Here is a 13,081-nt window from a genome sequence, read left to right as displayed (position 1 = left end):
CAAATGTAATTTCAAAAGTATTTAAATTAGTAACTATCCCATTTGTTTTCACGCATATAATCTAGCAGTCTGTTTTTACAGTACTCTCCATTGTTTCTTTGAAGGATTAGTTTGAATTGGAAAACTGTTGTTTGTCCTCTGCTTTATGAACCCTATGGATATTCTTGTAGACTTCAGAAACTTTATAATTTCATATATTCTGTTGTCCAGGTGTCTAGTGACCTCTATTTCAACATCCATTTTGTTGGGTTTTTTACCTTCCATAGAATGTATTTTGACTTCCTCGTGACTTTCTTTCATAAATCTTGTTATATACTATTTTGGACTGTTTCTAGTTGCCTTTATGCCATTTTCTGATTTACACATTTCAGCCTAAGCTGATGATTTCCTTTGTTTATAAATGCTATCAAATGGCAATGCTGGGATTTCTAATACCTTGGGTTTGTGGGGTTTTTATCTTAAATCCAGCTTCAATTCATAATTTAATCCCAAAATCACAAGATGGAAAATGACTGGCAACTTAAAATGCTTGTAAGAATGTCATGTAATAGGTGGATTAAATTTGAAGAAACATGCATGTTCTTGCAATAGCCTTCAGTTTTACATTAGCTTATCTTTTGGCCTCAACTGTAATAATATAATCTAGTCACAGTAAACTCATTAGCAATTCAGACATCAAAAATTGTTTGCTTATAGTATCAGAAAATGAAAGTTTTTTACTCTAAAAAATACCTTAGTTAAGCAAGAAGCTCATATATCTATATTTCTTTATATATTTATATAAATATATATATATTTTCCAAATATCTAATTTACATATTCAATTAATCATACTGTATGTAACAAGGAAATTCTCTGGAAGACTTTATTTTGAGAAAATCACTAATGAAGAATGCTATAGCCAAATACTCAGACTTGGCAAATCAAATAAAAAGAAGATCAAGTCCAAATTCAACATTTTCCTATGTTTTTTTTCAGGTTAGAGTGTATAATTCATGTGTAGGACTGGAAAATGTTGGTACCTGATAGAACAGGCTCCAAATGACAAGCTGAACACATCCCTGTGTATCTGGGCTGCATTCCAATTTTTGACAATATAAGCACTTTTCACTTACGCTAGCAACACCTCCCCAGAATGAGTAGCCGGACCATTTAAGAAACATCCTTTATGTGGTTCTGACACATACTCCAACCTCGTGTATTCATTGCCATTACCAACTTCTACCTCTCATTCAATTTCCTTTTTTATTATTATACTTGCGATTATAAAGCAGTGACAGGCATATGTCCAAATACTCAGAGATCAGCTTCAGTTCAAATAAGCATCCAAAAGTGCAGATATTCATCTGATGTGAACTACCTACATATTAAGGCAGTTTCTGCAGCGCATTCTCTTTGCTGGTTGTTGATGGTAAAATTAAATTTCAGGGCTTAAAAATAAATTGTAGAGGTTTCATTTATTTTAGGATGTACTAGGCAAAGCAGCAACTAAAATTCCAGGCCACCTGGCATAGAAAGTGTGTTGTGAGACTTTTTTTCTTTTCCTTTCTTCCACTGATTCATGGACTGAACTATTCTGGGTTACCTGTTGAAGTCTTCCTACTGTTGTGAAGCTAGAAAAAGCAAAGCTATCCAAAATGTCTTATTACCATAAGGCAAAAGTAATAGATAAAATAGAATAAACAAAATGAAATAGTAATCTCTTGAAAACTAATGAAGAATATTTAAAATTGCCTGAAATATTAAGTCCTTTAGAACAAAACATCGAACAAGTTTTAGAATTTTCTTTTCTTATCATAAATGACAAGGCAAACAAAAAATAGCGAAAATGTAAACAAAAAAAATTCTTCAACAGAAGACCTGCCAGCAGCCTTATTTTAGGCCAGATAAATTAAAAAATATTTATGCTGGAAGTCCTGCAGGAAACTGACTTTGAAATCAATAGGTATCTTTAAGGATGTTTCTCATGTAGTATTATTTTTGGTATATGTCTGGTAGAGACTTTGCTGCTAGCATAAGTGCATAAACTGTAGTTTTCACGTATATTTCCTCTGAAATTAATTCTTAAATATTTGTGAGGTCCATATGTATTACACCAAGCTGTTTACGGTACTCAAGCATTTCTAAGTTCCTTTTAGGAAATGTCCTGGGGCCAGATCCTATACGCAGCCAATACAGGCAATGCGGTGTTAGGATATAATGGAAAAAGATTTTTAAATGAGCTTTTTGTACGGCCTCGTTGCTAATAACGATCTGAGTGTGCCCATATTCTTTGCAGAAGCAGTCTGCCTTGTGGGCTCTGCTAACCTACGCTGTTCTCCGATAGTGCCCCGAAGCAGGAAGTTCAGCACAGACTGGTGTGGCAAAGCAAAGAGGGATCAGTTTTCAGCCCCTCTCGTAGTTATGTTAGTTCAGGAACAGTGAGCAGTTTCTAAACTCCTGCCAAGGACATCAGCTCTTGCCACATCAGTGTTCCGGTCTAACTCAGCTTTAAAGAGGGGTAGAATGAGATGACAGAGGCAGTGCCTTGCAGTACATTCACCGCATCTGCCACTTGGGTAGTGCTACCTTCCTTCATCACAGCTTTTGCTTGAAGTCACTGACTCCTCTCCCATGTGGAAACTCATTCTTTCACCACTGTATATTGCTTCTCTATCCATTTCTCAGCCTACCTCATCCACTTCATAAACATGCGCAACTTCACTAACTTTTCTTGCCCTCTTTACAACAGATACCAAGCTCTATAAATAGGATGAAGAAAGTAGGATATATAAATGTAAGCAGGGTAATATTCCTGGCGATTTTGGCTCAAACATAGTCAAGGCGTATTTCCTTAACAAACTGTTATCAGCTGCACTATGCTTCTCTATCCATGTCTGTTGTAAGGTGATGCAGTTTATCATACATTTGAGCACAAGAGGATGCCTTGCATGACCTCACACCGACAGTTACAGTAGCTCGGCTGATGTGCTATATGCTGTTTTATTGCTGTAAGTCAGGTGTAGGGCAGAGCCCTCTGCCAATGAAGTGTTGAAGGCTTGAAGGGAAAATTTTAGCACACCTTCTCATGGAATCTCTTAAAAATTAGTAATGGGAACAAAAGCTAACATGAGCCACAACCCCACACCCCCAAACCTCATCCACATGCACACCATCTAAGCTCTTCAAATGTAAGAGACAGCAATGGTATAGTCTAGACAGATGATCTCCTTCCATCAAGAATAATTTTACTGGGGCCACATGGATGAAAAATGTTGATGTGCACAGTAATTTACATGAAAGCATATATACAGGACGTCTTCCCTAAGTTCCAGCTCTGGATAAGGATGCAGGAGCTCATATCTTTATTTGACGAAGTTTATAGAGTGCTTTGAAGGGGACAGGGGAGAGAAGAAAAGAGAAATTTCAGCAGATAGAAATGTAAAATAATTAAATAATTAAATTCCAGTCTTTGTTCTCAAGGACTTCTCTTGACCTTATCTAATGAAACTGAACTACATTCTTCTTGTTTACACGGTTGTTGTTAATACTGGTCTCAGGTAAGAGAAGGAAGGAGGTAGTATAATTGAAGATTTAATTTTTAACTGTATCATAATCCAGCTTATATAAAGCCCAACAACAGTAAAGTGGTTCATTACATTTTAGAGTGCCTGATGTAAATAAGATCCCTGAGTGTGTGCAATCAATCTTGCCAAGGGCCAAAATGTTTGCTGTTCTCAAGCTTGGTTTCCTTGTTAAGACTGAATAAGCTCAGCCCACATGCATTTAGAAACCAACTTTAATTTTAATTTTATTCTAATGGCTAATTGTGTCTGCTATGGTTATATGCCTGTAATTCCCACAAAGAAGCCCCTCAGCTTTTGCAGAAAGACACTTTGGAGATTTTACAGGGTTATTGACTAAATCAGAAATGTGCAATCAAGTAAGGCAGACTAACTATAATCAGCATATCTGAGGCAGAATTTATTCCATTGCCAGTTATCCAGGGAGGAGGAAAGGCACATCTGCAAACTTTTCTGCAGGAGAAAGGCATTTTATAAGTGGTAGATATTTGTAGGCTAGCCCCTTTTATTTGACCATAGTTATTTACAGCCTGCTTTGTTCAAATTCCATTGTCACTGCTTACTTCATAACTCCATGGAAAGAGGAGTCATCTTAGTCTGTAAAGCACTTTATTTTAATGTCATAATATTTTATGTACGATATGAGAGAGAATTTTTCAGTGGTACTGAAAACCTAATTCCTTTTGTGATCCATTTATTTGATTTATCTATCAATCTCAATCTTTTTCTATCTCATCCTGTTAAAAAAAAAAAAAAGACACGTAAATGTTAGAGCAAGGCTGTGTGATGTCTTCTGACCAGAGCTTCCACTGACCTCAGTGTGAGTTCAGTGTGTGGAACTTTTCATTTTTTCTTCTTCTTACTTAGTTTAAAAAGAATAACAACGTCAGAGCACTTTCAAAGTTATAACTAAGTTATACAGATTTTCTACTGGTGTCGAAGGGAAAACAATGTCCTAAGTTTGAGTGTTGAGTATGGAGCAGAAGTGACAGAAGAGTTTGTCAGTGGAGAACATTATATAGAGCTATTTAAAGGTTGTCCTCGACCTTTCCACCTCTTTTAAAGCCTCTTGAGAGCAATTTAAACTTTTCTTCTGCCCGTTGCCTACTGTCAGTTCCATATTTGTGTTTGTTCTCTCCATGCTATGGATATAAGGTTTCAGAGCACATTATGGGGAGATCTTCCAAATCCTCTTTTAAGCTCTTGTCTGAGAAAGAGCCCTCAGATTTAGCCAGGTCAACCTTGGCAGTTAAAGTTCACAGCAAGACTTTTGTTTCCTTGATCTCCTCTACAGCCAACTTTTTACAGAGTGTGGATTGAAATCTAACCTAAATGAAGACAATGGAAGTTTTATTATTAACACTGATGAGTCCACGATTTTAAACTGTTTATATAGGAGCTTTCTTCTGAAATACGTACAGATATATATCTGTATCTATGCAAATAGGTATAGGTATCTAATAATGGTCAATTATATGTTCTATGGCTAAATTTTTAGACTGTTTGTAATCATATTTCTCATGCCAAAAATGCTCTACCAACATGACTTTTGTCCATCTATGAAGTGTAATAAAGAGTACTATTTTCAACTCGGCCTTCAGGGAAAGATTATTAACTACAGGTGCTTACACATGCAGACTTTTTCACTGCTCAAACCTCTTATGTATAATGCCAAAAAAAAGCAGCACAAATAGGTACTGCCACAAAGACACTGTTAAGTTGTTGGAAAGTTACTTACTGTATATTGAAGAATCCTACAGAATTCCTGATCTCTAACCGTAAATATAAAATACAGAAGTGCAGCAAGAAGTAAGTTGCTAGAGGGAGTTGCATTCTTTGATCTCTTGTCTCTTAACTTCAGCATCCTCATATGAAAAGCAGAAGAAAAGCATAAGTCAGTGTTATACTCACAGATCAGGAGAAGCCCGCAACAGATTCATGTAGGCTGTCAGTGCTTACACTTGGCTAGTTTGGAGGTGTTATTGTATGTATTTCTGTGTGAAAATTGGTGTAATATGTGGAACATCAGCTTTTATTTCATGTCCAAGTGAGGTATCATCATTTAATACAAAGATGGAAAGTAGGGACACTCTGCTCTGAAGCAGTTTGGAAGGAATTTCACAAATTCATCATGGGCAGAATAGCACCCTATTACTGCAAAATCTGCTTTCCCTAGTTGCTACTGTAACCATCGTTCTCTTGTAGTCTGAGCACAGTAAATACAGTGATCACTGGTAATAGTTTGGGGTATTTGTTGACATATTTACGGTAACTGTACCTATTTCAGCTATTCTGTTTCAAAATACTGCTTCTAGCAATGCAAAGTGCTAACTGAGAAAACTTTTTTTCTTTATGCCTTCCTTTGAAGACAAAGACAGGGATTTGTTTGCTGCAGGATGGTAACCAGGAGCCTTTCAAAGTACGACTGCACTTAGCCAAAGATATTTTGATGATCCAGGAGCAGGATGTGATCTGTGTGTCTGGTGAGCCTTTCTATTCTGGTGTAAGTAGTTTTTTCTTTTTTCTTTAAGATGTACTTTATACAAAGCAAAAATACTCTCTGTGTATGTGTGCGCGCATGCGCACGCACGTACATATGTATGCATTTACTCCCACAGTTTGATATTTCATTTTATACTGTTAATACTAACTGTATTTTAATATATCATCTTTTGAGAACAAATCCGTGCAATGCTCATCTAAGCAACAGCAGTAAGGTAATGAATAAGTTATATGCCTGACTACAGTATTGTTTCTCTGCTCCCTTGAATATTGGAGCCACTGAATGCGATAGGAATGACACAAGCAGTGATTTTAGCAGTGAATCCAGATACATCAATGTACTTGGATATCCGAGTATGGTCTGTGGAGCTGCTAAGGCAGTTGATGGTTAACTGTTATGGCAGGGCTTTGCTGGCAGAAGAATTATCTGCTATCCTCTGTTGCTTTGGTTGCTTCGTATGGTAGCACACCACCAGACTTCATGCTTGTTGCCAATCCACGCTGTGAGCATCACTAGTTTTACCAGCACATCATGGTGATAAAGATGGACTTCAGCTGGAACAGTGTAATAGTGTGATTTATGTATTACTGGGTTTACATGATGTGTCAGATTTCTTATTTAAGCATCATATTGAATTTTGTGGATAAGAAACTGAGCTTTGTAGACAATTATTTGGAAGATCAGTAAAATTGTATATGGAACAGTATTGTAGATTTTGGAACTATCGTAATGCTCAGTTTTTATTTAATTCTAGAAGATAGCTAAGAAAAGTAATAGAAACCATTTACTATTCATTTATATAGACATTTTCATAGATACTGTAATTATATTTTGTAGAGTTTTTTAAGATTCATAAACATTCTGCTCTGCCTTTGAGCTAAATAAAATTATCATAGGATTTCATGTTAAATCATGTGAGGTATAGTAATGTAGTATCTGATTATGCAAATGTTATGTGACTGCTATTATGTCTGTCTGTTTTATTAATTAATTGCTGCTGTTGCCACATCCCTGTATCTCTAAATACAAGTATAATAAAAAGACACAAAGCAGAAACCAGAAATAAATTGGTGTAGTATTAGCAGTGCTAACAGTGTGGAAGATTAATGGAAAATGTTTATGAGAATCCATCTCACTGTTACGAACATCTCAAGGTGAATGGTTCTGAGTTTTTCTCTGAAACAAGCGGAGCACACTGCCTACACTGTCTCCATACAGGCTAGGTTTATTTGCCTGGCAAATCTGACATTAGCTTTTGACAGTTTCATGCTGTACAAGTACAATTTACTAATACAGGTCTCTATGCTGTACATGGAATATAGATGCTCCTTTTACCAATCAGACTGTACTGTTCCTCAGCATACAGGACATCTAGCAACCCAGAGAGAAAGAAATTATGAGTTCAAGCTCACTCTATACTTGTTCAATTAGCAACACACACTGTGGCACCATTACTTCACCAACCCCATTCTGGCATTATATATTAAAAGATTTTATCACTCAAAAATATGACTTTCATTATTGTGCTGTAACATCTATTACTTCTGCGGAGCTTGTTATTTGAATGTCTTCATGAAATGCATATTTTATTTTTTTTTCCATTTCACAGAAGGCTTTCTCTTACAGTTTTGCCCTCTAGTTTTGCAACAGCACTGTAGAAAACAGCGGATGATTTTCTTCACCAATTACACTCCCCCTATCTTATTTGCATATTCAATGCATAACTCATTAACTGATTGATATTAGTGTGGTGATGAGGAGTTTCTTTTCTCTTGGAAGTGTCATTGTTAGGCTAGTGATTTTTGAGCACTGTACCCTCATTTCCTTTGGAATTAAGACTAGGTCTTGAATCAGTAGGTTCATTCCAGCTAAGGTTGATTGGCATTCACAGACAGCTAACTGTCCTTTTGTCACAGGTCATTTACGTCATCTGGAATCATATGCTTTGATTGTATAGCATGATCAGACAAGTCCCACAGGATTCCTATTTTTTGCATTTTTTTCCTCATTTTTATTCCTGATCTACTAGGTTTCTTTTTTGTTTGATTGATTGTTTTTCTTATCTTTTACTTTGCTTGGTTGATTTTGTTTTGTTCTTTCTGTCATTCTAGATGACGGACCACATCTATTTTTCTTTACGTGCATTCTGCAGAGCAACAGCAAGTATTTTCATTAGCAACTGACATTGTATGCCTCGTAGAATAAACTCTAAAGAACAAAATTAAAATTTGTGACTGAGGAACAATAGCATTGTTAAATTTTACATACAAGTAGCTACAGTAAAAGTTCTTTTTAATCTGTTTTAATAAATAATCTTCAAATAATTTGATTATAAGGTTTTACGTAATCACTTCTCCACTGTTAAGGAACCAAAGGCTATTACTATGTTTCTAGTTCAGAACGGTGTTTCTTCTGTTTGTTGGGTTTGAATCAATTTGCGTGCTCCTTTGTGTAGGGCAGACTTTAAACAGGCACTTAACGTTCCAGCGGTATCCTGATCTGCATCCTGCGGAATAATCTAAATGAAAGCAATGGCTCCTTAGGAATGAGGTGCTGCTTAACATTGAGTACATAGGATAAGGACCTAGTTCTTAATTTAGAACACTTCCTTTCTGGTGGAAAACAGTTCTAGTTTCCCAAAACTAAAGAGGTGCAAAGAAACCTGGTTTCTTCTTTCATTGTATACAGTTTAGAGTAAGAAAATAAAATACATAAAAAATTATAAGCAACATAAACAGTGTTAAATACTAAAAAGGAAAGCATCTGTTTCTTTAGTAGGCTGAACAAAATGATAGTGGTAGTGAAGGTCCTGCAGAAATTGTACCTGTAGCAATTCCTAAATAAATAAAGCTTCAAAGATCATTCAAACAATCACGGATTAGATCTAAATTTGAGCATCAGTTGCATCAACAATTATTACAGAGATTTCTTCATGTGTGCAAGAAGAAAAACTTGCTTTCCAAGAGATAGAAACCTAGTGGGTACTACATTATGCTACTAGTGGATATCTGATGTAGACTTGAAATCCAGTGTGAATGACCAAAAGTGAGATTAGAACATTTTGTGAAATTCAAAGCCTAGAAGGTAGTGTCTTTACTAATCCCAATTAAATCCTTGACTGTAGAAAGCTTTAGGATATGGCAAGTCTGTGCCCGAGTCAGAAAACGTTGTGTTCTGAAGACATCCATGAGTCTCTCTGTGGGAAAATTGGGAGGTAAGACCAGTGCCTGTTAGGTCAGGTACACTTTTTTCTCCCCTAAAGTACTGGACCCTCACAAAATATTTTTTCATAATTGTGGTATTGCCAACAGACAGCTTTCTTATAATAATCATAAATCTCCATGACAGCTACTTGTGGTACAATACAGCTAGGATTTTTACTCTTCATCTAAAAAAGAAGTGCACTGAAAACAACTGAATTAAACCATGTAGGAACTTCATCAGTATTGATGGCAGAAGCATAGAAGATTTTTATTTTATATTTTCTTTTAAACATATTTCTTCAATTACATGAAATTATACTCACAAAAGTTTGCTATATGGTGTTCCACATGACAATGTGCAATAAGGCAACTCCCAGTCTTTTTAGACGTATATACTGATAGCCTGGACTAACAAGGATAGCCTAATACTGACCTTGCTGAATATTATGATGGGAGGAGGGACAGGCTAAGATATGGTGTGTCCGATCTGAAATATGACGCTTCAGTAGATGTATTCCTAGGAAAGGTTTTAATCTTTGTAATTCTGGAATAAAAAAATTTATTTTAGAGTTAATCCTCACAATTTCTATCACCTTTCATGAACATCTGAAATTCAAGTAAAAGGATTATTGTGTTTTATCAAGAAAAGTAGTTTATCTGTCTAGGGAGACTTTTTTTTTCTTTGATAGATTTTATTTGTTTGCTAATCATACTCAGAAATTTTTCTAATAGAGTATATGTACATTTGAGATCCATAAACCAAGGATATGACAATGTACCATCTGACAAGATGGATGATCTGAATTAGCTACTGATTTTTTAAAAGACTGAAAATAAACTGTGAGCAGCTGGCAATTCGCTAAGTTCAGCTACCAGGACAGTTTGCATTTTAACATAATTTTCTTAAAGGTCCTGTTAAAGAGTCAGATTTTCCTAAATACTGTTAACTCACCTGATGATAAGATACAGATGATTCTCATTTCTTTTGAATGTAATTCTATGCTGCTATGTAGCAATGCATTACTTAATTAAGCATTAGTAATTTCTATTAGTATTTTTTTAATTAAGGATCTTTTGGGGAGATTGATGTGAAGATCATTCATAATTTCAATACTATTAAAGGTGAATGCACATTTTTGTGAATTTATAGAGCAACAACTCTCGGAGTAGTATGGCATTTGTCCAAGGATTTAACTGAGGTTGATGATACAAATATATCTGAATGTACCCTATGGACTGTAATTGGGGTTTTGATAGATAAAAAGCCTTCATCAATAAGCACCTTTTACAATGTCAGAAAGCAACACTGACTTAAATTGTTGAGCTCTAGCCAGATCTGATTTCTGACATTATTAATTGCACACTAATTCTTCTTTTTCTTGTAAAGATAAGAACATATTATATCTCACTTTTAAAATTGTCCTTTTGTGTGAAATCAACTGTGTTGAAAGGTTTATAACTCTATACAAAGCCCATATAGTATTAGAAAAAAAAAAAGTTGCATTAATAATAGTTTTTCAACTTAAAAACTTTGTGCAATAGCATGTTTTTCATGATGTTTTTTATAAAGGAATTGTTAATTTTTAAGTATATGTTTAAATTCAGAACATATCACTTAACTGTGACTTGCCTGAGCAGTCAGATGCAGTTATTGCATTTTCCTTACTTGCACATTTTAGCGTTTTGGAGACTTCCTAAGAGTGACTTTTAATTCTGTTACCTTGGATCATTCTTATTGAGAGTTTAAAATTTTATTTTCAGATATTTTAGTGTATGTAAAACAAGTTCAATTAATATTAGTAATGTTAATGAGTAAAAAAATGAGTGAAGAAAAAAGTTAAAAGCTTAAAATAGTAAACATGTTTTTGATTCTTTTTCTGTATTGTATTTATTTTGGTATTTATTTACTATTTTGATTCTGATGTGTGATTGAATAGTATGAACAGTGCCAAAGTGAAACTCCCTGTCCTGGAGAGAATTGCAAATATGTGAACAGATAGGTCACCTTTCAAGCACTTTCCATTCTTGTTACCATCACAAAGCTACCAGTAAGAACGGTGATTTTTTTTTTATCATGTTGGTATCTGTCAGCTATTCACTGGAGTGAATCCATTTCTTCACAGAAGTTGTCAAATATCTATCAGATGGTGGTAACTTTTTTTCCCGCTGCCAATCTGGACAGCTTTTAAGTGACAACCTGGAACTGACAGATGTAAATATGATTATTTAGGGACAACCTAAGCCAGCGTATTTTTCTGCAGCTACTATAATATAAAAAGCATAGAAATCTACTGAGGTTCAAACACAGGACTGAATGGAATGCACTGCGATTTGTAAAGCCAAATTTGGCTTCTTCTCATTGGAAGAAGGTTTTTCCCCCACAGAAAAGAAAAATCTTGCAAACCAGAATACACTTGGAGAACCCAAAGCATTGATTAATGGCAGCGTATGATGTGAGGCAGTAGCTGGAAACTACGGCTATCACAGAACTACAGAGAGTGTTCGTTACCAAGCCTGGTGGGAATTCAGATCTATACTGACTTCGGGTTTGTGGGTTTTTTCTCTTTTATTTCTATGTTAAGAAATGCAGTACTTTTGAAACAACTCAATCCTAGGAGTAAAATTTTGATAAGTAGATATTTAGGCAAATTTTTCTGCTTTTAGGCATATGCTGTAGGACTGGGAACATTTTGAAGTGAGAACAAGCGAAGGGTCGTTCCAGTCAGTGATAACAGTCTACACAACACAGCTGTGTTGACTGTCCTCAGTCTCCAGCACGGCTGCAGAAGAACGGGGATTCCCAATTGACCAGGCATTCTGCCACCATCCCTTACTGCCGACCTTCTCCAGTTGTACGAGAAGTGGATAAGGAGGCAAGCTTTGAATGTCACACGATAGAAGTTGTTAGCAGATGAGCAAGTCTGCTGGCAAACCTTGTTAACACTATTAATTCAAATTGGAAACGTGACTGACCTGTGTCCTGTGTCCTTTACACTCAGAATGAGTGTAAGGTTTGACTGCTCATGTCAATTAACCTAAAGAAATGCCAGTAAGAGAGAGCAAAGCATTACCAAAAAGAGGATATAAAGTCTCCCGTCTTGAAAATGTATGAAATAATTCAATGGGAAAAAAAAATTCTCATTGCATTTTCCCATTTCAGAATTTAGTGGGATTACTAATAGCTGATAAACTACGTGAAAGCATGTTCTCAAAGATATTATGGCATCAAACGTCAACAGGTTAATCTATGAAGTTGCTGCCAATGTGTTGATTATATCTTTATAGTTCATTATTACATTTTAAAAATTATGTACTTACATTTTCCTCCTTTTTTCCCCTACATTTTTCCATGTCACTGTGCCATTGTAGATTCCTCTCCGTGTCTATTCTTTTCCCACCTACTGTTTTGTTCTGCACCCATTCAGCTTCTTTCCATGTTCTTCCGTATGTACATTTCCTTAGTGTCTGTTCTATCCAGTGTGAAAAGAGAGGTCTTGTTTTCTGTCTCGACTTAGATTAATTCTTCATACCTTTCCTCTTGTAAGATGAATAACCAGACACACCAGTGTCGCAAACTGAAAATGTATATATTTGTATCCTAGTAAAAAGGTTGAGTAATGGAATATTGAAGTTTCACATGCTTTTCACTCAGTTTTATTGAGAGTTTTGAAGTTTCTTTGTCCTTTTGTTCAACTACTATTTGACTACTTTCAGAGAGACAGATCATTAGATCACATTTACTGGTTCATATTATACAGAATAAATAATATGCAAGTATTACTAATTAATTGTTATTGTTAAGAGTCAGTTAA

At 35.4% G+C, this 13,081-nt stretch overlaps 1 protein-coding gene across 7 annotated transcripts in view; it reads left to right on the top strand.

The window, feature by feature from the left end:
• Window positions 1-13,081, top strand: part of SNTG1 (syntrophin gamma 1) — a 367,033-nt gene that overhangs the window by 197,222 nt on the left and 156,730 nt on the right. For 4 of the 7 annotated variants that reach the window (XM_054817565.1, XM_054817564.1, XM_054817567.1 and 1 more), the window contains exon 3: window positions 5,932-6,066. In XM_054817565.1, coding sequence (XP_054673540.1) covers window positions 5,932-6,066 — 135 coding nt within the window. Of the gene's footprint in view, window positions 1-5,931; window positions 6,067-13,081 lie in introns of those variants that run through there. The other 3 variants (XM_054817571.1, XM_054817569.1, XM_054817568.1) reach the window with 1 other exon arrangement.

The sequence above is a fragment of the Grus americana genome, chromosome 2 (assembly GCF_028858705.1).
Source record: "Grus americana isolate bGruAme1 chromosome 2, bGruAme1.mat, whole genome shotgun sequence".
In the NCBI taxonomy this organism is placed as follows: Eukaryota; Metazoa; Chordata; class Aves; order Gruiformes; family Gruidae; genus Grus; species Grus americana.
This window is presented reverse-complemented; position numbering and strand designations above follow the sequence as displayed.